Consider the following 24,830-nt stretch of genomic DNA (forward strand, 5'->3'; position numbering starts at 1 on the left):
TGGAATGCTCACTGAACTCACAGGTGTGTGTGTGTGCAGTGTTCCTGGGGTCCCTGAGGTTACCCAAAAACCAGATGGCAACAGTAGGAAGGAAAGCAGAAGGAAAGGGGACTCACTTCCCTGATGGCTCTACAGCCGAGGTACAGTACCATGCTACCTAACACCCCAGAGAATCTACACATGCCTCTTTGGTTATACACATACCATCATTTGAAAATACAGTAATGCCATCATCCTGATGCTCATGAGACAGACTAGCATTATTCTTCCTGGAAAGCATCTTAATAATAGCCAATGTTCAAGTGGTCTAATTCACTTCAATAGGCTACCCATTACTTCACAATGTAAGAAAACAAAGTATGTGGCCGGAATAAATGCTTTGCTTTTTGAAGAACACACGTAGTTCAGCACTCTGTAACTCATCTGACACAACTGGCAGCACCTTAAGCTTATTTTTAGAACCAGATGTCTCACCAGCCAGCATGAGCTCTCTCTGAGTCTCACCTATAATCCCATGGCATAAATCTCTGATGATCAAATTGAGGCTCAGAGAAGGAAATCTTCCCCTCGGCCCCCAAGAAAAAGGCGTTGGACTCAGTCCCTGACCTATTATTCCAGACTGCACCACATACTGTGATAAGACAGCCATCTGCAGATGCAATATACATGCAAAAATACAGCAAGCAAATAGCCACTTCAACTCCAACTCTGTGGAGACAGCTGCAGGGGGAAGAAAGGCCCTGAGGCAGGGCAAGCTTTGTAGGCTGTCAGAGAGCTGGTAGGCAGCACTGTACTGGTGACACTTAGGTGACACTTAGGTCACAAGCACCTGTTGAAGGTGGCAGTGTGTTCTAGACGTAAACAATCCCATCCCATCCAAGATCTCCCTTCAGAACATGTGGCAGTAGGACCTGGCTCACACTTTCCAAGACACCAATGCCTGTGAGCTTCCTACTGTGGTAAGACTAATGTGAAACAGCTGACAACAACTAGAACGTAGATTCTCTTGCTACAGGGAAGATCAAAAATAAAGATCAAAAAATTTTTCCCAAAAATAAAATTTTGAATTGCCTCAATGAAAAGATCTCAGAAATATGTTAAAAGAATCAAAATATGGGCTCAAGAGATGGCTCAGGGGTTAAGAGCACTGGTTGCTCTTCCAGAGGTCCTGAGTTCAATTCCCAGCACCCACATGGTGGCTCACAACCATCTGTAATGAGATCTGGTGCCCTCTTCTGGTATGCAGGCAGACATGCAGGCAGAACATTGTATATATAATAAAGAAATCTTAAAAAAAAAAAAAAAGAATCAAAATATAAATGTAAATTCGCACACTAGCCCAACCAATGGAAAAAAGCTCATCAGGTGCACAAGCAAACCTTTCTCTCAACCCTGTCTACAATGTTCTTGAACCCCAGAGTAGGGAAACATGAATTCTCTTTGTTAGCCACCAAAAATTGATAGATAGATAGATAGATAGATAGATAGATAGATAGATAGATAGATAGATAGATAGATAATCTAAAGTATACATTTCCTGAACTACAGGTCAAAAAGGTGAACAAAACCTTTCAGCTATTTTACATTAAAAAATCAAATCATTGTTTTAGTTTTATATTGCTCCACTAGTTAATTTTTGAACAGTGTGACAGCTGCCATTTATTCCAGACATCTTAGCTTATATAATTCACAAGCAACTCAGACACACACACACACACACACACCAGCCACCACCAGCCACATTTGAGTGTGCTGGGGTTTGGCAAGCAGGAAGCTACATAACCACAGCTAAAAATGCCAACCCAGATCCTGCAAGGGCAAGAAGCAGCTCAGCAGGCCTTTGAATGTTGGCACTTAGTAGCCTACCTTCTTGGGCTCATTTTTCACAGGTTAGATGTGATCCTGGGAATCATGAGCTATTAGAATTGGTGGAGGAGAGTTTATACAAGAAATACTACCATATTACTAGGATACTGTAACTCAAAATCAACAATATATACTGTACATCCTAGTACACTGGACTCTTTGCTCCATGCAAGACATACATCTATGTTCACAAAACAAAACAAGCCTGTACAAAGTCACAAAACTGAAAAGTTCAACCTCTCTGAGTAAGGACTTTTACATACACATTTTAAAACACCAGTAAAAAGTTAGCAATATTTATCAAAAGCACATTATTTATTAAACATCAAGTATTCATACATTTTATTTACATGCACAAATATGCTTAAATAATATATCAAGTAAAGGATAGGAAAAGTATAAAAAAAGGAAAAGGGCAAGCTGTCCCTAAGACCTCATTATTATAAAAATGGTTTTTAGTATATGCAGAGAAAAATAAGGTGCTACTCATTTACAAGCTTTGGCTAGTCACCATCTAGATTGGCCACTGTGCGGAATTCTTTGTATTTTCTAAAGTTTTAACTCTACATAATTCTGTCTACTAAAAGTGGTAATTAGAAAAAAAATGCATAAATGAAGAATTTAAAATATCCAAGTTATTAGTCTCCTTTGATTTAAATCTTACAAGCCCAAATAAACCTCTGAAAGTAATACAAAATAAACACCTCCAATCCAGACCCAACTGTAATTCTTAGTCCAAAACATATCTACAAAGGTTCAATAGAGGCCAGATGATGATGATGATGATGATGATGATGATGATGATGATGATGATGATGATTATTTTGAAATTTTAACAAAAAGTAGAGCAAGAAGCATGCTCTGTTGCTATTCTGATGGGGGGAGAGAATAATTTAGTTAGAAAGTAGAACACTTCTTTTTGTTTCTGTTGGGGTGGGGGGAGTTCAACTACCTGTCCTAAGCCTAGACAACTGGCTGGTTCAGTTGCTGCCCAAGGCACAGATAAGCCTGTTTTCCTCCACAAACAATGCACGAGAAAAGTGCAAGTCTGTGCAGAAGTCACCCATTAAAACTCAGGCCTAGACCTCCCATCAGCATGTCCATGCAGTTCACCTCTTCCGGTGTCCTGGCTGGGTGGCAAGTGGCCACCCACATCACAGAAGACTCCAAGGGAAGGGTGGGGCAGAGCCACCTTACCATTCATTCCACTAGAGAAACCAAAATGCTAGGCGAGCATTAAACAACTAAAGGGCGGTGAAGGAGTAAAGAGAGCATGCGGACGTTCAGCTCTTGCTATCCACAAACCTGGCAGCATGGCCTGCCCATCTGCGCAGGAGTCAGCTAGGAGCATCTGTATCCTCTGTGGCCTCATGGGCACCTGCAGTTCTTTAGGACATCTCTGCAGCACAGGCAATGTTTCCTGTACATATGGCCCCTGATGACAATAGTCCACACTCACCTTCATGCATGCACATAACATATCTCTACCAAGCAGCCCTTGTCACAGCAAGGCCAAGAACAAGGGTAGAGACCTGCTAGGAGTGGTCCCACCTCCATCCCACTCTTTTTGTTTATCTTTAAGAACAAGTATTTGATGGTTTAAAGGTTTTAAGCTGCATTTCATCCCCCCAGGGAAAGAGGCCTTCCTTTTACATATGTAATGATATCAGTGTTACTGCCAATTCACAAGTGTCTTATCTTTTGCCATTTAAAATATTTTACTATTACTTGTATGTGTATGTGTGTTTATCTGTTTGTGTGAGCACGACATGTACATGGATATCCATGAAGGCCAGAAGAAAGGGTCAGATCCTCTGGTACTAGAGTTACAGGTGGTTGTGAGACACCTGATGTGGGTGCTGGGAACCAAACTCCAGTCCTCTAGAAGCCCAGGAAGTTCTCTTAACTGCCATTTTTTACAGGACCTTATCATTTGTTCTTCGAAAATATTTACCTTATCATTTGCAGGAAACTCTTCTTGCATTTCTATTTCTTCTGTAACAGTCCCCAATCAATGATTACTTGATTTAAGGTTGGAGAAACCAGACCATTTACTCAGTAGATCATCCTATACCAGAATCTGGCTACTGTTCCCAAATACAGTATCACACAACATATACCAAAGGAAATATTTCTAAATTAGGAACCCACATTCTGTTTTGGGCCACAGTTTTTCATCTTAACTAGTGAGTATTTACTGAGTATATTGTGCTTGTCCCTAAGCACAGCCAAGTAGTCTTGGGGGTCTTAGCTGGCAAGGAGAGTCATGTGCACATTATGAGGAAACTGGAAGGACTCTCTTCCCTGTTTTTTTTTGTAGTATAGAACTTGTTAAGAGTTGATAATGCCCTGTTGGACAGGTTAAAAATTAGAATTATGAAGTTCAATTGTCTGTCTCAAAGGCAAATGGCACCAAAAAGGAAGTATATTCCTTTTAAAACAAACAAACAAACAAACAAACAAAAACAGCAGATCTCTACAGACTAGGTCCACTCAGCTCTGCAAGGCCAGATCTAGAGACCAGCACTTAATCCGCCCTCTGCTCTCTGATTTCCTCACATGGTCATCCTGTGGGAGGGACCCTATTGCCATCTGTAGACTGTCCTCCAGCACAGTACACCATTAGAGCACACTTCCTTCTCCAAACATTTCCAAACTGCAAGTGCCTAAGCATTTCTTGGACAAATGAACAGAAAACTTCCTTTCCCTCAAGACTCTCCTAAAAGCACAGTATTGGTCAAGCCCAAATCAAAGGTAAAATCCTGACTTACCACTCCTACTAATATTTTTGTTTTGCTTGAGGTTTTAGAAACAGATCTTACTCTGTAGCCCAGATTGGCCTGAAACACTATGTAATCACGCTGGCCTCAAACCTATAGCAATCCTCCGAACTCAGACTTTCAAGTGCTAGAACTATGGGAATGAGATACTGTACCTGGTATTGCCTTCATGTTTGAATACAAGGTCTCACCATGCTACCCAGGCTGCCTGAGCAAGTGCTCACAAGACCATACTGCTTCAGTCTCCTGAACAGTTGGGACTACATTATTGACCAGGGCGCAGAGCAACAAAGAACACAAGACTCTGTTCTCATATGCAGACGTGAGCTGCATATATCACACTCTACATGCAATTCACTCCATGGCCTCCCTAAGTAAGGACTGTAACCCCCACCACCACATTTATAAACCCAAACTGTATCACAGCATCCACCACAAAGCTTGAAGTACAGGGCTTCAGGAACAGGCTTCTTACCTCCTCTGCTACCTTCCTCACATTTCTAACACAATTTCATATTCATGGTCATAAATGAGGCCACCAATTAAAGGAATTAAATTCCTGAGTCAAACGTTGATGTGAGTCTGTGTATGTATCAAACCTCCTGAAGGACACTTTCTCCACAACACTGGCAAAACAATTAACTGCCAGAATGAGCAGTTTTTACATCATCTTTGCAGGAACAAGATGTATAGGGAATAGTCAAATAAACGATAGCATTCTGGAGAACGATCACAGGAACTTCAAGAGAGTAATGAGAACCCGGGAACAGCTAGCCACAGTCTTTTTTAACAGCAAAGAGCTGAAGACACTCTCATCCCAACCAGAGAGGAGCACTCTTCCCAATGTCCTCCCTCCACATCTGGTAATCACCATCCACCTTGTCCAAGCAACTACTTAGACCTGGTTTCCATAGCTCTGTCACTGCAAGGCTCAAAGCAAACACTTTCTTCTTTTGCCTTCTGCCAGTGTTTCATAACTTGACAACAAATGCTCCCTGTACAGATGCCTTGTTCTTACCGACCCTATGGAATGTCTCAGAATTCTAGACAGAGAACTTCTTAAACCACCTGCCAGTTGCCTTCAGGTTGGATGAGAATCAGTGTACTTGTTTAAAATGCAAATTTCTAGGGTGGCAACCCAGAGATTCTGGTTCAAAAAACCAAAAACCTATCATCCTGCTAAACAACCCATTTAAAAGTACAAATACTAAAAAACAATTCTTAACTTCATTTGGAATTTGCACATCCAGCCAGTGAGTATCCAGACAAGGTGTGCAGATTCAGTAAACACTTGACCCAGGTCAGCAGACACCTGCTTCCATTTTGCAGGTAGACACACCAGTGAAAACTTGCATTAATGCTGGAAACTGCCCCTCTCCAGTTTCTTATGTCTGAGGGCAGAGGTAAATGTAACGGGCTCCAGCCCTGCTGGCACCCATGCAGTAGTAGCCTGCCCTGGCTGGTTATCTCACGTAAACAGTACTCAGAGTAAGGAGATGGACTCACAGGAACATATTTAGTCCCCTTTCTTCCAATCAGAATACTTTAGGGGGCAAAGGAGGATACAGTATGATTTCTGCCATCTGATTTTAACCAACTGTGCATTTGTGAATTTTAATGCTCTCTAGGAAGAAGTCTGATCTGAATCCAGGCAGCATTCTATACTTTTGGCTAGGCAAATGGTGTTATTTCAAGAATGGCGCCTTGAACTGCTGAGTTTGGAGGAGAGAAATTCGGGGCTCTCTTCTCCAGGGAGCCCAGAAGTTAATGCTGCCAGGGGACTTGGTGTACATGATGAGCCCGTGGTGCCACACAGCAACCCCCATATTTGAGAAGTAACGTAATTGAGTTACTGTTAAACTTTCTCAGGTTCCTAGGATCTCCAGCCACAGGACTAAAACAGCAAGACTTGACACTGGAAAGACCTCCTCTAGGTACACACAGCACCCACTTGTGGTAGACAACTTTTCGCATAAATTCCAAGTAGCTGCAGAATTAAGGAAGCCCTCAGGTCACGACACCTGGAGCACTCGGTGACTGTGCATACTCACTTGGTTGTCCCGCCACTGCCCTCATCATTGTCTGATGATGATGATGTAGAAGAGCCAGGAAAGTAGGCAGAATCCACGTGATTGGGGCTGCCACTCTGGGCTGGGTTGATGGGCGAGGAGCGCTCATACAGCGGTGTGTGCTTCCCCTCATGAGGAATGTTGCTGTAGCTGTTCTGCTCTGTCAGGTTCTTCCCGCTAGTATCCAGGGCGAGGGCAGGCTCAGGGAGGCTGTATGGGTATGGACCCTGGCCTGGGGCACCCCCTGGGCTGGGCACCTGTGGGATCTGAGGTGTAGAACACAAGTCAGTGCACAGGGCTGGTAGGACCTGAGGCAAGCCTAGACTGGCTGTGTCCTCTTTAGACATTTTTAATTGGACAAATTGGCATCTACCTTATATATCAACCTAAGAATTTAAGAAAGTTCATATCCAAGGCCCACAGCACTACTTGACTCAGGGGATACCTTACCGCGGGCTTTGCTTGCAGAGAAGTCTGTGGAATGTTGAGCATCTGAGGGGGAACATATGGTGGCACCATCCCAGGCATTCCAAACGGATTTGGTCTGGCTGTTTTGTCAATATGGGAAGAAAATGATAAGACAGCTGTGAAGAGAATGTCATATCTCCAAGACACCCCGGGGAAAGCCCAGGGTCCATGTGCCCTGCCCTTTTCAGATATACCACTGCCTAGAAACTTTTAGAAACTCGAATTTATCGTGTGGCTTCAGATGCCATGACTTCCTCATCTTGCTTTAGAAGTGGAAACAAAGCAAGCCCAGAGCTCCAATTCAGTGTTCTCTTCAGATCAGAGGGCTTTCTAGCCTCTGCTCTGAACAGCACTGGGCAGGGGAAGCACACGTGACCACCACCTCTTAACCCAGCTTCTAGCCAAGGAACCTACCCCACTCCCAGAGTTCTTCACTCTCCCTCTCTGTGAAAGAAAACCTCCAATTCCATATTGCAGGAGTGATTCAGGGTCACACTAGGACTATAAATGCAATGCTAGCCTCGCTGCTCCAATCTGGCAGGCACAGGGTCTCTTAAGAGCCACGGTGCAGCTCACAAACACTGGAAGAAACACACAGATCGCTGCACACTTTCTCCTCTCCCACGAGGATCCAGGAGCTAAGCTCACAAGCTGCCATCTCTCTAGCATTCTCATCTCCAAGAGCCTACAGCTCTCAGCTCTGAACTGCCACACAGGCCTTTGATCCTGGCTCTCACTAACTAAATCCTGGCACAGCTTCCCCTTTATACTGAACAAAGAGGACTGCCCTACAAACAGCTGGGAAGAGTCAGCCTGGCATGTGTGCTCAAAGGGCACATTTACACATGCAGACACACCAAACATGCATGCACCTGCACACAAGCAACCAGTCTACCAGTTCTCCAAGTGTGAGGTAAAAGTCATTGCACCTGTTAAAGACATTCTATGGTAATTCAGAATCATAGTGGAGTAGCGACCAAAAAAAAAAAAAAAAAGGCTACAAAATCCAGTAATGCTTAAGCACTGTCACTGGAGTCACTGTAGAAAGCCTGCTTAATTTCTGGTAGCTGACCTTTTCTATTTAACTTGGGAGGCGGTGGCTGAGACAGGGTTTCTCTGTGTAGTCCTGGCTGTCCTAGAACTCGCTCTGTAGACCAGGCTGGCCTCAAACTCACAGAGATCCACCTGCCTCTGCCTCCTGAGTAGTGGGATTAAAGGTGTGCACCCCCACCACCCGAGGCTGGCTAACTTCTGAATAATACAACAAGGTCTGGGCTCACAGCTTACAGTCATCCCTTTCAGCTGAAGATAACCACTCTGTGTTATGCTACTTTTAGCTAGAACTACTAATACCTCCCTAAAAAGCACAAACTTTCCTTTGAACAAACAAATAAACAATATAACATAAATTCAAAGATTCCCTCTAAATTGTATTTCTATTATTTTTATTTGTGTGCACACATGTGTGTCATATGAGTGCAGGAACCTGTGGAGGCCAGAAGTAAGCACCGAATCCCCTGAAACTGCCTGACATGGTGCTGGGAACCTAACTCAAGTCCTTCGCTGAGACACCTCTCCAGTGCCCTAAACCAAACACTGTAGTCAATGGCTGCAAACATACGCTGTGTCTCCACAGAGCAGGCTACTGTTCTCTCATGTCAGTCCTGTGGTGACTGAATGAGTTTGTCTGCATATTCCTGAAGAAATGCCTGACCACTCAGGACCTGTCTCGGGGGGCCTCTCTCTAAATTGGTTCTTGTTCTCCATGCCAGTGCAGAAGCTGAAAAGAACCATGGTCCCCCTTCTCTATGACAAGAGAGTCTCAAAAGAGACACAGGGCCCAGTGTACAGGCAATACTGCTGCTTTCCAGTTTCCTTTTTACCACCACATACTAGAGGCAGGCTTTTGTTAGCAAAGTACAACAAAGGGGAAAAAGAATGCAGGAAGAATGTTTACTTAATGTAGAGTATTTTTACAACTTTAAAAAAAGTGTTAAGTATTACAGACTTCTCCAGGAATGTGCAGAAAAGCGGCACATAGAGCTGCCTTTGAGGTGCGTTCACTGACTTTTCTCCCCAAGACCCCAAAGCTCAGTTCCATGACCACCCCAGTGACTCACATTGCCCATAGAGCTGCCTGGCTTCTCCTCTATATTAAACTAGATACCTGTTTAAAGGAATGGTGTTATACTAGAACCACTTCCAGCTAACTGCAGACATAACAGCCCAACCTAACAGAGGCTATTCTGTTAAACTAGAGATGCTACATTAACCCAAACACAAAATAGGAACAGTAACCTTTTAAATGTTCTGGGACTGGGAGATGGCTGGTGGATAAGAGTGCTTGCTCTGCAAACAAGACCTGGATTCAAATCCCCAGCCCCCACATGCCAACATCAGGATGAGGCGGCAGAGGTCAGCCAGGCAGCCTAATGGAAATGGCAAACTTCCAGTTCAATGAGAAGCCTTGTCCCCAGGTAATAAGGTAGAGAACAAAAGAGGAAGACAAGCTATATCTTACTTTTCCAAAGATGTTAAAAATGGAGCTTTGAGGCCAGGCGGTGGTGGCGCACGCCTTTAATCCCAGCACTCGGGAGGCAGAGGTAGGCGGATCTCTGTGAGTTCGAGGCCAGCCTGGTCTACAGAGGGAGTCCCAGGAAAGGCGCAAAGCTACACAGAGAAACCCTGTCTCGGAAAAAAACAAACAAACAAAAAAAAAAATGGAGCTTTGAAAATTGATTCAAAGACTAAAACAATGTAACTCCTGCTGTCGACATTAGTTTTCAATGATTGTTTATAATTGGCGGACTCTCTTTTCCAATGGGCACATTTACTGAAAAGTGCTTTAGGCTTTACCTGGTCATCGCTCCCTTGTTATAACCCTAGAACCACTGATCTTTTCACTGTCTGCATGGTTCTGCCTTTCCCTATGGAAATATGGAAGTATATTCCACACAGCTAGAATCACGTAGTATGGAGCCTTTAGTTTCACTTCTTTTATTTAGCAATGTGCACCTAAGGTTCCTTTGTGACTCTGCATGGCTGAATAATGCTCCACTACACCCGTGCTATCGTTATCCACGCAACCCATCTTTAGAACATCTTGGTTGCTTTCAAGTTTGGACAGACATAAATTAAGCTGGTATGAGCATCCATGGCAGTCTCCACAAACATGAATGCTGGGATCATAATTGTCAGAGTATGTTTTACTTTGTGAAAAGCTGCCAAATTGTCTGATAAAGTGTCCATCCCATTTTACATTCTCTCCAGCAACAAAGCTCTTTTTTTTTTTATTACATTTTTATTTATTAATTTTGTGAGGGTGCATGTGTGAAGGTACCAGGTACACATGACACAGCACGTATATGGAGGTCAGAGGACAGCCTGTAAGAGTCCCCTCTCCCTCACTCATGTGGGCCACCAGAAGTGAACTCAGGTTGTCAGGAGTAGCAGAGAGTGCCTTGACCTGCTGAATCATCTCAAGAGCAGCAACACTTCTTGTTATTTCACATCCTCAACAGCGTTGGACAATTTAACCTTCTGGACAAGAGTGTACTAGGAGCTCATTTACTTTTCCTAAGTGTGGTTCAGAATCATAGTGGAGTAGCGACCAAAAAAAAAAAAGAAGAAGCTACAACATTCAGTAATGTTAAGCCCACAGGCTCCTGTTTGACTACTTGGTCCCAGTTGGTAGAACTGTTTGAGAAGGATGAGGCACGGCCTTGCTGGGGAGGGTGTGTCACGGGGGACAAGCTTTGAGGTTTCCAAAGTCCATGCCATTCCCCAGCAGTGTTCTCTGCCTTGTCCTTGTGGCTCAGGTGTAAGCTCTCAGCTACTCTAGTGCCCAGCCTGCCTGCTGCCATACTCCCCGCCATGATGGCCACGGCCTCACCCTCTGGAACTGAGCCTCAATAAACTTTTCTTTCATAAGTTGCCTTGGCCATAGTGTCTCCTCACGGTAACAGGAAGGTAGCTAAGGAGGGCTCTCGAGTCACTCATGCAGCTTTTAAATGTGCATAAGCACTAGTCTGTGCTCAAGTAACTAGTAGGACATTAGTACTTGTCTTATCTGTCACTTTAAACCACAAATTCTGAGAACTCAACTTAAGCCTTTCTCACGCTTGTGTTCAAAGTGGTGATTCATGACAAGCTGTAACGGATAGTGTGCTAGGACACAAACCACGCCACCCCTAGTGTGTGTGTGTGTGTGTGTGTGTGTGTGTGTGTGTGTGTGTGTGTGTGTGCGCGTGCTGACATGCAGCACAGCACACGTGCAGAGGTTGTCAGACAACTTGCAACAGTCGGTTCTCTTCTTCCACCATGGGAGTTCTGGGGAACCACACTCCCCGGCCAAGCCTTCTCAATATGCCCTGTACTTACTTTTAAAAAGCTAAAAGAAGGCACAAAGACATTATCTGAACACATACTTTTTCCATCTTTCAATAATGCCTCACACATCTAGCTCACGGGTAGGATAGATACTGATGTCTCTCCAGGCCTCCAGGGTAGTAGTATTGAAACAGTAATGACTTTTATCAGGTCAGGCCCAGAGAGACCCTTATAAGCTGAGGGTGCTGTCCTTTGAGTGGATAATACAGAAAACGAAACTGAATTTCCAGTCAACTTTATCCATAAAACACTTAAGTATCATTTAATTACTGAAAACATGAATGCACTTCATACACATTGTAACTTAAAATTTACCTTGTTTACAACATGGTCTCTAGCCTTGACCAACGCAATATCATGTGTACAGTCAGGCATCCCTCAGTATCCCCAAAGTATTCCAAGGGTGTCCTGATAACTCCATTATCCCAGTGGATACCAAAAGCCATGGCTGTCCAAGTCCCTTCTCTATATGGTACATTTACAAAGAACCTGCATACAGAGAATTCATACAGAGAGAACCTGTGCACATAGAATCCATACACAGAACCTGTGCACACCCGCCTGTGTGCTTTACATAAAAGACTAAGAACAACAACTAAATACCTACAAGGTAAATGCTGTATATACAGTTGCTATGCTGCATTATTGGGAGGAAATGACAGGGAACAAACAATCAGTACATTTTCCACACAATTTCCTTTACAAACATTTTAGGGACTCAGATATGGAGGGCTTACACTATCTTTCACCATATTTCCTGTCCTTAATACACTGTGAGGCACCATTCTGCTTTCATTATCTCCAGTAACTGCTTAAAATGGTAGCTGCTGCTCACTGCTCCATGTGCTGTGGTCTGGATATGCTGTCTCTAAAAGGGTCATGTGATGGAGCACAGTGGGAAGGAACTACTGAAGACCCTTGGACCCTAGTCGTCTGTCTCTCCCTTCTGTCTCTCCCAGCATGCTCTCTTGTGACAGCACAGAGCTATCACTGTGGCCCCATCTGCTGTTCTCTCCCTCCACCATGTGAGACCTGGAGAGAGAACCCAGGTCATCAGGCTTGGCAACAGGGACAACCTTTACCTGTGATCCATCTTGCCAGCCCAGTCTTCTTTTCTTTAGAACGCTACTCAGCCTTAGACATTTTGTTATAGCAGTGAAAACCAAAGTAATGCAGAGAGCCAAATGTCGACACCTGATGATGCCGTCCTACTTCCTTGAACAGTCAGGCCTCCTGGCTGTTCATTTAGCATTCCGTCACTGATTCAATTGGTTGGTGCCCTTTAGGCCATTCTGCCTGTAACAAATACTTCACATACACTTTCTCTTTCATATTCATGCAGTGATGCCGCTACAACAGAACATAAATCCAAGGCCAGCAAGTAGTTGTATTAGATGGGCCAGACACAGGGTCTAGTGTTGATTTCATGCTTTCTATCACCTCAACAAGCAATTATGAAACATCTCCTGTGTGCAAAGCATACAGCAGATATATCCTAACTGATGGAACAATGTATACCTGTTCCATTTTATAAACTATGTTCCTTTTCCAAGAATGATGCCAAAATACACCACATTACTTCACTCCCTTGATTTAAAAACATAATGGTTTAATTCATTCAGTCAAGTATTTATCCACAGAGGATGAGAACAGGCCCTGGGTCCCTAGTCCCTGTGGGTGGAAGAAGGTGCAGAGGTGAAGCCACCAAGAGTTGCAGACACTGTGTGAGGATGTAGCAACTGACAGAAAACACTGGGTGCCCTCGGTGAATAGACACCCACATTTGGGTCTCATACACCAGCTGATTCCAATCCAAGGCAGTCGGGGAGAGGAAGGCCAGATGTACTAGTCAGTGCACAAGGCCACCAGCAGATGCCAGCTTCGTCCACTCAAGGCAAAAAGGTTCCTGCGCCATGGGCCTGAGGGGCAAGCTGTCAGCAGGCAGGGCGGGGCCAGGTGCAAGCAGAGTCAAGACAGGAAGTCAAGCCGAGTGTGATGGAGCCAGCTCAGGGACTTAAGTGTACTATGTCATATTTTGAAAGATTGCTCTGACTACTCTGAGAAAAGTGAATTGCACAGCATACAACTGAGTATCAGGAGAGAGAGAGGCTGGGTGAACAGATGGCCAGGCTCCCCTAGCCCTTCAATCCCATCTCCCTCAGCCACGGTGTCTGACAGGTACACTGACTTGCTCAGCTCCCAGCTGTCATGCCAAGCCCAGGACCTCTGCTCTGAGTTCCCAGTGCCTAACACACTGACACAATCATACCTGAATCCTCCACAAAGAACAGCTCTTAGGGTCTAGGTAACAGTGCTTTCCACACAAACCTGACGACTTAAGTCTGAGCTCTCCCATTAGGAAAAAATGTCTCTCGAGCTGTGGCACACATGTGCCCCCACCCACCCATAAACACAACAAACAAAGATAAAAAGAACTTTTGAAAAGTATAATTCCCACATATATCTAAGGAACATCCTATTTTTGCTAACAGTTGCCATGAACAAACAACACCAACAGGCCTTGGTGCCACTTCTTAGACTTTCTTATCTCTATATTGAACCTGCCCTTCTGCAAGGAAAAACAATGGCCATGGAGGGAGAGGAAGAGGAGGAGGAAGAGAAGAAAAGCAGCAGCGATAGCAGCACAAGAGGAGCTCCTATCAATCTACCGCACTGTCTGTGTCCTCAGGAGACCCGTCCCTGCTGTGACCTGCAAGCCTGTCTCCCTGGCCTCCACTTTTCCCTTCCAAGTCTATACATTCCCTCTTAGGAACCACTAAGAAAGTGGGCCACACTTGTACAAGTGCAGAAAATCAGACTTTCAAAGAACAAAGCTGCCATATGTGGTGTGTATATCTTTAATCCTAGCACACAGGGGCTGAGGCAGGCAGATTTCTCTGAGTTCAAGGACAGCCTGGTCTTCATACTGAGACCTTGTCTCAAAATAGTAAGTAAGATAAACAGATAAAATCTGCTGGAGAATAATGAACTCTCAGGATTTATACACTTAATGGCCATGGCACAGAGGCTTTGTTTACTTACCTAAGTAATGTGGTGGGTGAAATGGCATAGGCTTGCTAGTTGCTGAGTAATATCCAACTGCTCTCTTAAATCGAATGACTTTGTCATCTGTTCGAGACTGAAAGAAATGTGGGAAAGCCTTAGTTATGCCACTGGTCATATGTATGAACACTTTTATCATAATTAGCACATGAATAATTTGTAACCTTTCAGGTTAGATAAGAATGGAGAATGATATGAAAACCTTCAGATCAAACACAATAGACTATTGCCAAACTTTCAAACAAAAACTAATGAAATGGAATCAGAATCAATGTGGTTAGAAAGTAGGCTTCTCAGCTGGCATCAGAGATGGGTGCTGTTTCTATGGCTTCTCTGATCAACTCTGTTTGGTCTCTGACACTCTCCCCACACCGCCAAGCCTACCACCTGCTGTGGGATGGACGGCATAGACTGGAGGGGTAACATGAGCACGGTGAGGCTCTTCAGGCCGAGCCTCAGCATCTCAATCCTCATCCGCTCTACTGAGCTGACTTGTCTGCATTCTTTATTTCCCAAAACAGAAAGTCTAATCGTCAATCTACAATGCCATCTGACCAACATGCAGTTTATCTTTTGAAAACTTTGGCATGAGCCAGGCATGGTGATGCATAACTTCAGTCCCAGCACTGAGGAGGCAGAGGCAGGTGGATTGCTGTGAATCCAAAGCCAGTCAGGGCTCTACAGAAAGACCCTGGCTCAGGAAAAAAAAAAAAAAAAAAAAAAAAAAAGAAAGAAAATCAATCACCTGGTACACACATCTTATGAGCACAGAGCACCACAGACCCTGGCGTCACTACACTGACTCCCTCCTGTTCACCAGACAAGCAAGGTGACAATGGCTGAGACCACCCAGCTGCTGAAAGACACACTGGACATACTAATCCTCTGACCCAAGGCCTACAGCATCCTATCTCAAGCACAGCCTTCCAACCTATCCCCCTGAGCACAACCCATGCAAAGCCCAATTCTTCCGATTTGTGCTGTTACCTGTGAATGCTGAAAAACATCTTTAGCTATGGCATCCAGGTCAGAGGTGTCGTGAATGCTGCGGACATAGTCAGCAACGGCTTTGATCACTACATCACAGGGTGGTAAGACCAGCTGGTGGGCTCGGACCTGGAGGACAAATCACATGTCAGCAGCAGGCAGGAGCCTCCGGGATGGGTAAGTCTGCATGCAGGGCCCCGACACTCCAAAGGGTGCCTACTGGACCCCTGCTAGGACCTGCATACCTCCCACCCATGAGATCCTGGCCTGGGCTCCTCTAAGAGTAGCTGGCTCTACCCTGTGGGGCTGAAAGAGCACAGCTGGGCTTTCATCACTCAGCGTTCTACACCCCACAAACTCAACAGCTCCACTGGAAGCCATTAGCTTCCTTTCTGTATTAACAGGTTAGGCCAACATAGTGTGACCTTTGAACCTGCACCCAAGGCTCTCTGAAGCTTGAAGGATGAACTCAGTTACCAAGTGCCTACACCCACCACATTTATGTATGAACTTGACAACAACGGTAGTACTGTCAGTGCACTAAAGACACACTTGAAAAGAGAGGACTAGAGACTGTAGTCTAACATCCAATAATGAGAGTGGGGTCTCTCGTTATCCAAGAACAGCTCCTACCAGCAGAAAGCAGGTTAGTATTAGAAGGAAAGCAAAGTTGGGGTAGACACAGCCATGGCTCCCACGACTATCTCCATTCCGCTATCCAGAACCTGCACGTACACTGTGGTGTGCAGGATAGAAGAGGTTGCCAACTGTCTCACCTAAAAATAAAGTCCTGTCTTAGACTGTGTGGATGGCAAAGTGTAATCACAGGGTCCTCCATGGGGGGCACAATGTCCGAGAGGCGGCATGAGAAAAACAAGACCTGCATTGCTGGTTTGGATGACAGAGAAGGAGCCAAAAGCCAAGGAATGTAAGCAGCTGCTGGAAAGTCCAGGGAGAATTCTGGACTGCCGATGAACACAGGCCTGTTAGAGCTTGACTTTAGCCCAGTGAGACCATTTACACTTCTAGTCTCTCTAACACTGAGATAATGTTCGTGGCTTTTTTTTTTTTAGACCAGAGGTGTGTGTATAGGGAGGGTAATGATTTAAGAAAAGTTTAACCTTAATAAATAAAATGGAAAATACATGCATTTATTACTTTGAGATTACTATGCAAATTTCCAGATGCCCAAAGCTACATTAAATTTCCCTTTAAAAAAAAAAGAAAAGGCAATGTAGTTTTCCCCCTTAAAACACGTGGAATTTTCCATGTGGATCACTGTTTTTCACCCATAAGAGCAGCACTTTGTTTGGTTTGTAGACTCTGGTTCAGGGAAAATACCATGAGGGCTCCCTGAGTGTGACTGAAGTGTTTGCTGATGTTGACCATCAGCACATTCCTAGAAGCCTAAAGCCCCTCTGTGTGTGGCAAAAGACTACTGCCACCCGTGCTCCCAGAAGACATGCAGAAGGGTGAAAGTGCTTGAGACTGCTCTAAGGGGAAGGGGCTATGCTCTGCCTCCTTTGGGATGTTTCAACAAGCCCAGGACAAGGCAAGTATGGGGTCACCCCAGCAGCCAGAGAAGTGAGGTCAGGACAGAAATCCTGAGCTAACCCATACTACCTCACTCTCATGTTCCTGCTAACAGACATTTGGGCACCTTGCTCTCAGTGAGTGTCCCATCACAAAGGGCAGCATGTGGGCTGAGGGGTTGGGGAGTGTCTTGATGGCCTGGCTTCAACCTATAATCCACAGGTTCAAACAGGTGTTTGTGGCTAGCTGGCCACTCAAATACTAGATGCACCACTAATGACTTAATGCTTAAACAGTATCTGAAACACTGGTTATTTAGGTGGCTTTATACATTAAAAGACAATAACTCAAGATGGCAAGAACAGAAGTCACTGGATATAATAAAATAGCTTCTTGATTGCTCTTTCAAAAGCAAAGGCAGCCCATGGCTGGAGCCTGAGACCTCCCTGCTGTCACTCCACCCAAGGCTGCTGCCTCAAGAGTCCTGATCTGAACAGATGGCGTAGTAAGCACACCCAAAATCTTTTAGGTGGCCCGAGCAACAACCGTCTATTCTTAGTTCCATTTTTAAATTTTAGCTTAAAATATAAGGTTAGGAAAAACAAACATCAAATAAACTCCAGCGACTCCGAAGTTGGAAACAATTATTCTGCTTCTGAGGAGAGTATAGATGATTTCTGCTTCATTAAAAACTGTTTATGGTCAAGTTCACAATCATGAAATTGGGAAGAATTTTACTGTAGATCACTGCTTTGTTCAAAAAAGGAGGGAGGTATAAAAAAGCCACAGGGTTTACCCACCCTGTGCTTCCCAGAAAAAAAAAAATTAAATAATAGGTAATGTTATTTTGGTAAAAATGATAATTACCTAAGCATAAAATTTTCATGTAAGCTGGGTGGTGGTGGCACACACCTTTAATACCAGCATTCAGGAGGCAGAGACAGGAGGATCTCTGAGTTCAAAGCTAGCCTGGTCTACAGAGTTCCAGGGCAGCCAAGGCTACACAGAGAAACTCTGTCTAGGGATGGGGGTGAGGAATCTCCCAATGTGAATTTTCACTTTGAGCACTATTTTCCCAAAATGAACCGTTTTCTACTGAAAACTTTGTGCTATGATCTTCCACACATCTGTGACAGATAGCTATAGCACAGAACCACCACACTGGAATCAGTGACCTGCCAGAGTAGCCCCAAATGACAGATTACAGTCAATGAATCAGCAGACAAGACATCCCATTCCGTCAGAACATAAACTCTGTCCTTTGACCTCTGTTTGAATATGAAATGCCCCCTCCCTAAACACACACACACACACACACACACACACACACACACACACACACACACACACAAACACTTGGTCCCCAGCTGTAGTCCTATTTGGAGAGGTTACAGACCCTTAGGAGGTGGAGTCTTACTAAGAGAAGTATTATCACTGGGAAAAGGCTCGATTTTACAGCCTCACTACACCTCCCATTTGCTCTCTCTCTGCTACCCATGTATAACTGAAATATGATCAGCCAGCCTCATGTTCTTGCTGCCATGCCTTCCATGCCATGATGGACTCTATCCTCTCTGGAATTATAAGTCAAAATAATCCCTTTCTCCCCCAAAGTTGCTTTTTATCAAAGCATTCTATCATAGCAATAGAAAAAACAAATAATACATTTAATTTGAATTAAAAAAAAAATTCTCCAGGAGACCCAAGCACCAGGGCTGGGTCGGTGACGTGGGCACTGGCTGCATTTCCTAGCCTGTTCCCAGAGCAGGTATCTAATCTCTACAAACACTATGTCCATGCCATTTGAGGTTCAGCTATACCACCAAGCAGCTGACAGTCCCAGGGCTGCTTTCATTCTTCCTTGGAGTGGGTGTAGAGATATCCATAAGGTGGTAGGATGGTGAAGGATGGTACTCACACCACAGGAAATCAAGGCAGCCTCTAGCAACTAGATCATGGGGATCTTGGAAGGGAGGGGGCTCTACAGCCAGAGATGCTGATTCTTTACAATCACTGATTTTGGTCAGTTATTTCAAAGGACATCTTAAGGAAGCTAAGAAGAAACAATACACTATACCAACAAAGCACAAAGTAAACAATCTCTTTCAGATAAGACAAAATACCAATGGCACCTGTTATAGATGCATTTATTCACTGCGTATAACCCTGCAGCTCCAGTCTTGACTCCACTGTAAAGCTCTAAATTCATTTAACTAATGTCACTATATTATATTCCAGTTGTTAGGTTAAGCCCACCACAACACAGTATTCAGATATTTTCATTATAACCAAAGACTCATGGAATATCATTGACAAAAAAAAAAAAAAAACCCAACCTCCCAATGCTTTCTAAAACTCATCATTAGAAAGGATAACTTAGCAGTCTTTAATGCTTCTGTGCAGGGGTGAGGTTCAGGCCAGTCTCCCCAGATAGCTCCCACTGCACAGGGAGCTTATAGGCGAGCTGCTTTCCACAAAGCCCAAGGGGAAATCAATACACTATTTCTGATATGTCAGACACTGAGACAGCAATTATGTTTTAATCAGGCACACTTTCTTCATCAGGGCAATCACAGCACTGCACTGCACTTGTAGACAAACACTGCCTCAATTCTAAGTGGTCTCAAAATCTCATCCAGAATAGGATTTGTGTGTGTGTGTTAAGACAAAAAAAAAAAAAAAGACACTTACCCAAATATATGTCCTTTTATGTTGGGTAATATTCCTTCCACCCTGCTTTTTGAGACAAGATCTCACAATGCGGCTCAGGCTAACCTGAAATTTGCTATCCAGCCCTCTCAATACATAGCCTTGTCTAGCCTCCAACTCATGTTCTTGCTGCCTCAGCCTCCTGAGTTTCGGAATTACAAGTGTGTGCCACCAATCCTCATCACTTCAAAATTCTTCTTCAAAAATGTTCTTTTCTTTGTTTACTTTTACCTTTAAACAACTGTGGATGCCCATTCACCCTATGTATGAGAACTCACAATGTACACTCAAACAGAATGCCATCCATCATTTGGGTCCTGCACCATGCCACCAGACCATCACTCATATCCATGCTGCATCTTAAGGAAAAAGAACTTCAACATTAGGATGGCCACAAAACAAAGGAGCACATTTATATACCAAACTGTTTATTACAAAAAAATGGGTGCCCTCAGCCTGGAAGCTGTATGAGACTCAGCTGAAGACGAGAAACACAAGGAAATGTCGGCACTTGGGGTTCAGAAAAAAGGTGCCGTTTTACTTTAAGCAACATTCATACCAGGCATTTCTCCTCATCTAGAATACATGATTTTTAGCCATTTGCATACTTTTCATCATATAGGCAGAAATTGGAAAATAGCTGTTTACAAATTGAAGCCCGTGAAACAGTAAATAGCTTTGTGACTCACCAGATTCTGTGTGTATATTGGTATGTGGATGAGGAGCACAATTCATTATACAAGTTTTTCCCAGTAAACAATTCAGCTAGATATCGGGCTTTAATAAAATTGCTAAGTGCTCTTTAACTGTTTAAGTTGGTATGAAAGTGGGAGACGGGCACACTTGACGCCACAGTGCTGTACTGCATGGCATACTCGTTTCGTGGGAAACAACAGTTTGTGACTTTAAACATTTTCTCACAAAGGTGTTCAGAAAACCTAACAGTTTTAAAAATCCAATATTGAATGCATGAAGCAAAATTAAAATAATGCCACATGCTTGTTTTGTTTGAAAGGATTGCAGCTTTGTATCAATTCTCTTGCTGCTAAGTGTTCTTTTGGTGTTTTGTTTTGGGAAATACTAAAACGTGCTATAAGAGATTATGTAACAGCACCCATATTTCCAAGTTTTACATTAAGTATTTGTATTTTACATGACACTTCAGTCTGACTAGTCTGAAAGCTTCTAGGCCAATCCCAAAGCAGCCTAGCCTCCCGCTGATCTGCCTCCTGTCACCACGGTAGTCTTCTCTACAGACTCACAAGAGTGCAGCATATCTATTTCCTCTGGGTCTACAGATAACACTGTTGGGATCTGTGTATGTTACCAAGACCTAACTGTGCTCCTTTGGTAGCTGTTTATCCACCCATCATCTTTCAGTAAGAATTATCTCTAGGCTGAGGACGTAATAAAGCTGCTATGGACGTTCAGGTGAACGTCTGTGTGAACGTGGTGTTTTTTTATTCTCAGGAATGAGACCGCTGGGATGCGCAGGGTGTGTCTGACTTACAAGAAGCCACCATACTGCCCTCAAAGTGACTGTTATTCCGATGCCACTCCACAGCAGCAGAGCTGCAACTGCTTGACACTCTCCCCAGTCGCCCTCATTTAGCCCACCATACTCGGTTAGAAGTGGCCATAACTGCTTTAACATTGCAATACCTCTTATGTACCCTTTGAGCATTCTGTAAAATGACTGACCCAAACCTGTGCCTACTGTCTTACTGGGTTATCTGACTCTTGTGTCAATCCCCATGTACCATGGATGTAAATTCTTTATTAGACACATTCTATTTTGCAAACAGTTTCTCTTAGTGTGGTTGTTTTTCATTCTCTTAACTAAGTATATGGAACTCATAAAGATTTTCTTCTAATTTTTGGGTTGGTGGTTTTTTGTTGTTGTTGTTTCTGTTCGTTTGTTTATGTTTAGAGACAGGTTTACTCTGTGTAGCAATCCTCACTGTCCTGAATCTCGCTCTGTAGACCAGGCTAGTCTCAAAACTCACAGATATCCACCTGCCTCTGCCTCCCAAGTGCTGGGATGAAAGATGTGCACCAACCATCATTGCCCTGCTACTTTCTTCTAATGCTAAATTCTATTTTGCACATGGATATTCATTTGTTGTAAAGTTACCTTGTAGCATGAATCTTAAATGGTCTTATTAATAAAAAACAAACCCGGAGCCAGGTATTGGGGTCAACGCTGAAAGATCAGAGAAGCAGAACAAGCCACAGCCACCTCACCTTGCCAATTCCTCAGCTGATCCTGTTTCCTCAGACTGGAAGCCTCTGAGTCCTTATCCAGAATGAATCTCAGCTGAACTGTTGCTCAAAAGCCTGAAAGCTTAACCAACCTAGTTCCTGGTTTTCACGCCTTACATACTTTTCTGCTTTCTGCCATAAGTTCCTGGGATTAAAGGCTCTTGTTACCATGCCTGGCTGTTTCCAGTGTGGCCTTGAACACACAGAGATCCAGGCGGATCTCTGCCTCTGGAATGCTAGGATTAAAGGCGTGTGTGCCACCATGTTCTGGCCTCTATATCTAGTGGCTGTTCTGTTCTCTGAACCCAGATAAGTTTATTAGGCTGCACAATATTTTGGGGAACATAATATCACCACATTACCTTGGAATTTCTGATGAAATAACTGACAATACATATGTGCTATTTCTGGATTGTTTCACTCCACTGATTTACATGATCATCCTGGCTGACAGTGGTAGCTTTAGTCTTGAAATGTGACAGTATTAAGTCATCCTACTTTGTTCTTCATATTGATAATTGTATTTGGGACTGGGGAAATGGCTCAGTGGTAGAGGACTGTCTGTCGATATGCTCAAGGTCCTGGGCCTAGACCCTAACACAAGAGAAAAAGGGGTGAAGGGATGGTAGTTGTTATTTTCAGTCCTTTAAAGTTCCATATGCATTTTAAAATCAATGTATACAGAAATTCTGGCTGCAATTGTGATCAGAAAGGACATTTTGACAATGGGCTCACAGGCTCTTTCTTTAATTTAGACCGTGTCTCCACAATGACATCCACCTGTTCTTTAAGAGCATGGTAGGAAGGTAAGATGGATGATGTAGGGGTAGCGGGTGCATGATGCTTATCAGGAGTTCCCTGGGTGTTCTTGTTTCAGTACTGGAGGTAAAATGTCATGGTAGCAGAAAGAATTATATTATTAGAATTATTAATTATTTAGAATTAAGTCAGTACGTGGAAACTCTGGCTCTAGAGACAGGAGGCTGCAGTAGAGTACAAGAGGACCCAGGGTGCAACTCGGATGTCTGCACTAAACCAAGGCACTGAGGAGGTGGGGATAGGGCAGATGACGTAATGGAACCGAGTCAGTGATGTGGGGATTATCAGGACACCACTGAGGAGGAGAAAAAGTCAACAGCAGGCTCAGCATGGAGGTACGTATATAAAATCCCAGTCTGAGAGGGTGGAGACGAGGATGGGACGCTTGAAGCTAACTTGACTCACTGTTTCAAAAATCAAAGACATACAAAACATTTGCAAATTTTGTATCTAACAGAAAAATTGCATCTGAATATATTAAAATCTGTTTTAATTTGATGAAGATAAATAACTCAATTTCAAAATAGGCAACGTGCCGGGCGGTGGTGGTGGTGGTGGTGGTGGTGGTGGTGGTGGTGGTGGCGGCGGCGGCGGCGGCGGCGGCGGCGGCGGCGGCGGCGGCGGCGGCGGCGCACGCCTTTAATCCCAGCACTCGGGAGGCAGAGCCAGGCGGATCTCTGTGAGTTCGAGGCCAGCCTGGACTACCAAGTGAGTTCCAGGAAAAGGCGCAAAGCTACACAGAGAAACCCTGTCTCGAAAAATCAAAAAAAAAAAAAAAAAAAAAAAAAGGCAACCGATCCAAGTAGACCTTCACTCAAAGGAGGCAGGGAAATGGCCAAGGGGCATAGGAAAAGATGTGCAACATCCTTAGTTATTAGAGAAAGTCAACTTGAAAGCAAAATGAAGACCTCAATAAGCACTAGGGACTAAACACAAGAACAGACAGTAACAAGTGCTCTTAAGGATATGCAGAAATCCAACCCTCCACATACTGCTGAGGGGAGAGAAATTGTGTAGCCACTACACAGCATAAATGGTGTGATGAACTCTCAAAACACTAAGCATAGAATCAGCACACAGCCCAGACACTAAGGAGAAATGAAGAAATGTATAAAAAGGTGTGCCAATGTGTTCATAATAGAATTTATTTAATTTTTTTTAAATCTTTTGTTTTTGTTTTTTGAGACAGGGTTTCTCTGTGTAGTTCTGGCTGTTCTGGAACTCACAGAAATCTGCCTGCCTCTGTCTCCCAAGATTGAAGGCATGTGCCACCAATGGCTTACAATAGAATTTAAAATCACCAGGAAGCATAAACAACATAAAAGTCCATAGACTGACAAGCAAACAAAATGTGGCATAAACATACAATGGGATGTCCTCCAGGCCCAGGAAGGAATGTGATGCTAAGACATGCCACAGTATCAGCAGACCCTGAAAGCATTATGTCAAGTGAAAGTAACCAAATAAAGAACAGTACAGTGTCTGATTCTATTAATAATGAAGCAAAAGAGTTTAATATCAAGGAATTGGGGTATATTAATAAGTACATAATTTTTGGCATAACAAAAATATTCTATGATGGCTTCACAGCTTTGAATGTTAAAACCCTTAACATGTACAAAGTCCTTGATTTGACTGTATGTGAGTGATACATCTTAACACAGCAGTTACTGATAGGAAGAATGGGCTACTATAGAATTGGAGATGGGAACCAGTTGTGTCTGAGCCTGAGCCTGAGCCTAGGCAAGTAAGAAAGGAAGGGGAATCCTATATAGAAAGCCATATTAAACACAGCCCACAGGAAGGACAACGTCTCACTGGGGAAAAGGCTAGTTTCAAGAGGCCAACTTGGACAAGGCCTAAATCAGAGCCTTGAAGAAGCCAG

The 24,830-nt window shown here is 43.8% G+C and overlaps 1 protein-coding gene across 3 annotated transcripts in view; it reads right to left on the minus strand.

Annotated features, from left to right (window-relative positions):
- Positions 1 to 24,830, minus strand: part of Fam120a (family with sequence similarity 120 member A) — a 97,191-nt gene that overhangs the window by 40,251 nt on the left and 32,110 nt on the right. For all 3 annotated transcript variants that reach the window (XR_013051630.1, XM_006992292.3, XM_076573276.1), the window contains exons 4-7: positions 15,623 to 15,751; positions 14,615 to 14,711; positions 7,166 to 7,263; positions 6,698 to 6,981 (exon numbers count right to left, since the gene is read on the minus strand). Coding sequence is in view for 2 of the 3 variants with exons in the window: in XM_006992292.3 (XP_006992354.3) it covers positions 6,698 to 6,981; positions 7,166 to 7,263; positions 14,615 to 14,711; positions 15,623 to 15,751 (608 nt within the window). In the remaining variant the exon portion in view is untranslated. The remainder of the gene's footprint in view (positions 1 to 6,697; positions 6,982 to 7,165; positions 7,264 to 14,614; positions 14,712 to 15,622; positions 15,752 to 24,830) is intronic.

Source organism: Peromyscus maniculatus, chromosome 5 (genome assembly GCF_049852395.1).
Source record: "Peromyscus maniculatus bairdii isolate BWxNUB_F1_BW_parent chromosome 5, HU_Pman_BW_mat_3.1, whole genome shotgun sequence".
Taxonomy (NCBI): domain Eukaryota; kingdom Metazoa; phylum Chordata; class Mammalia; order Rodentia; family Cricetidae; genus Peromyscus; species Peromyscus maniculatus.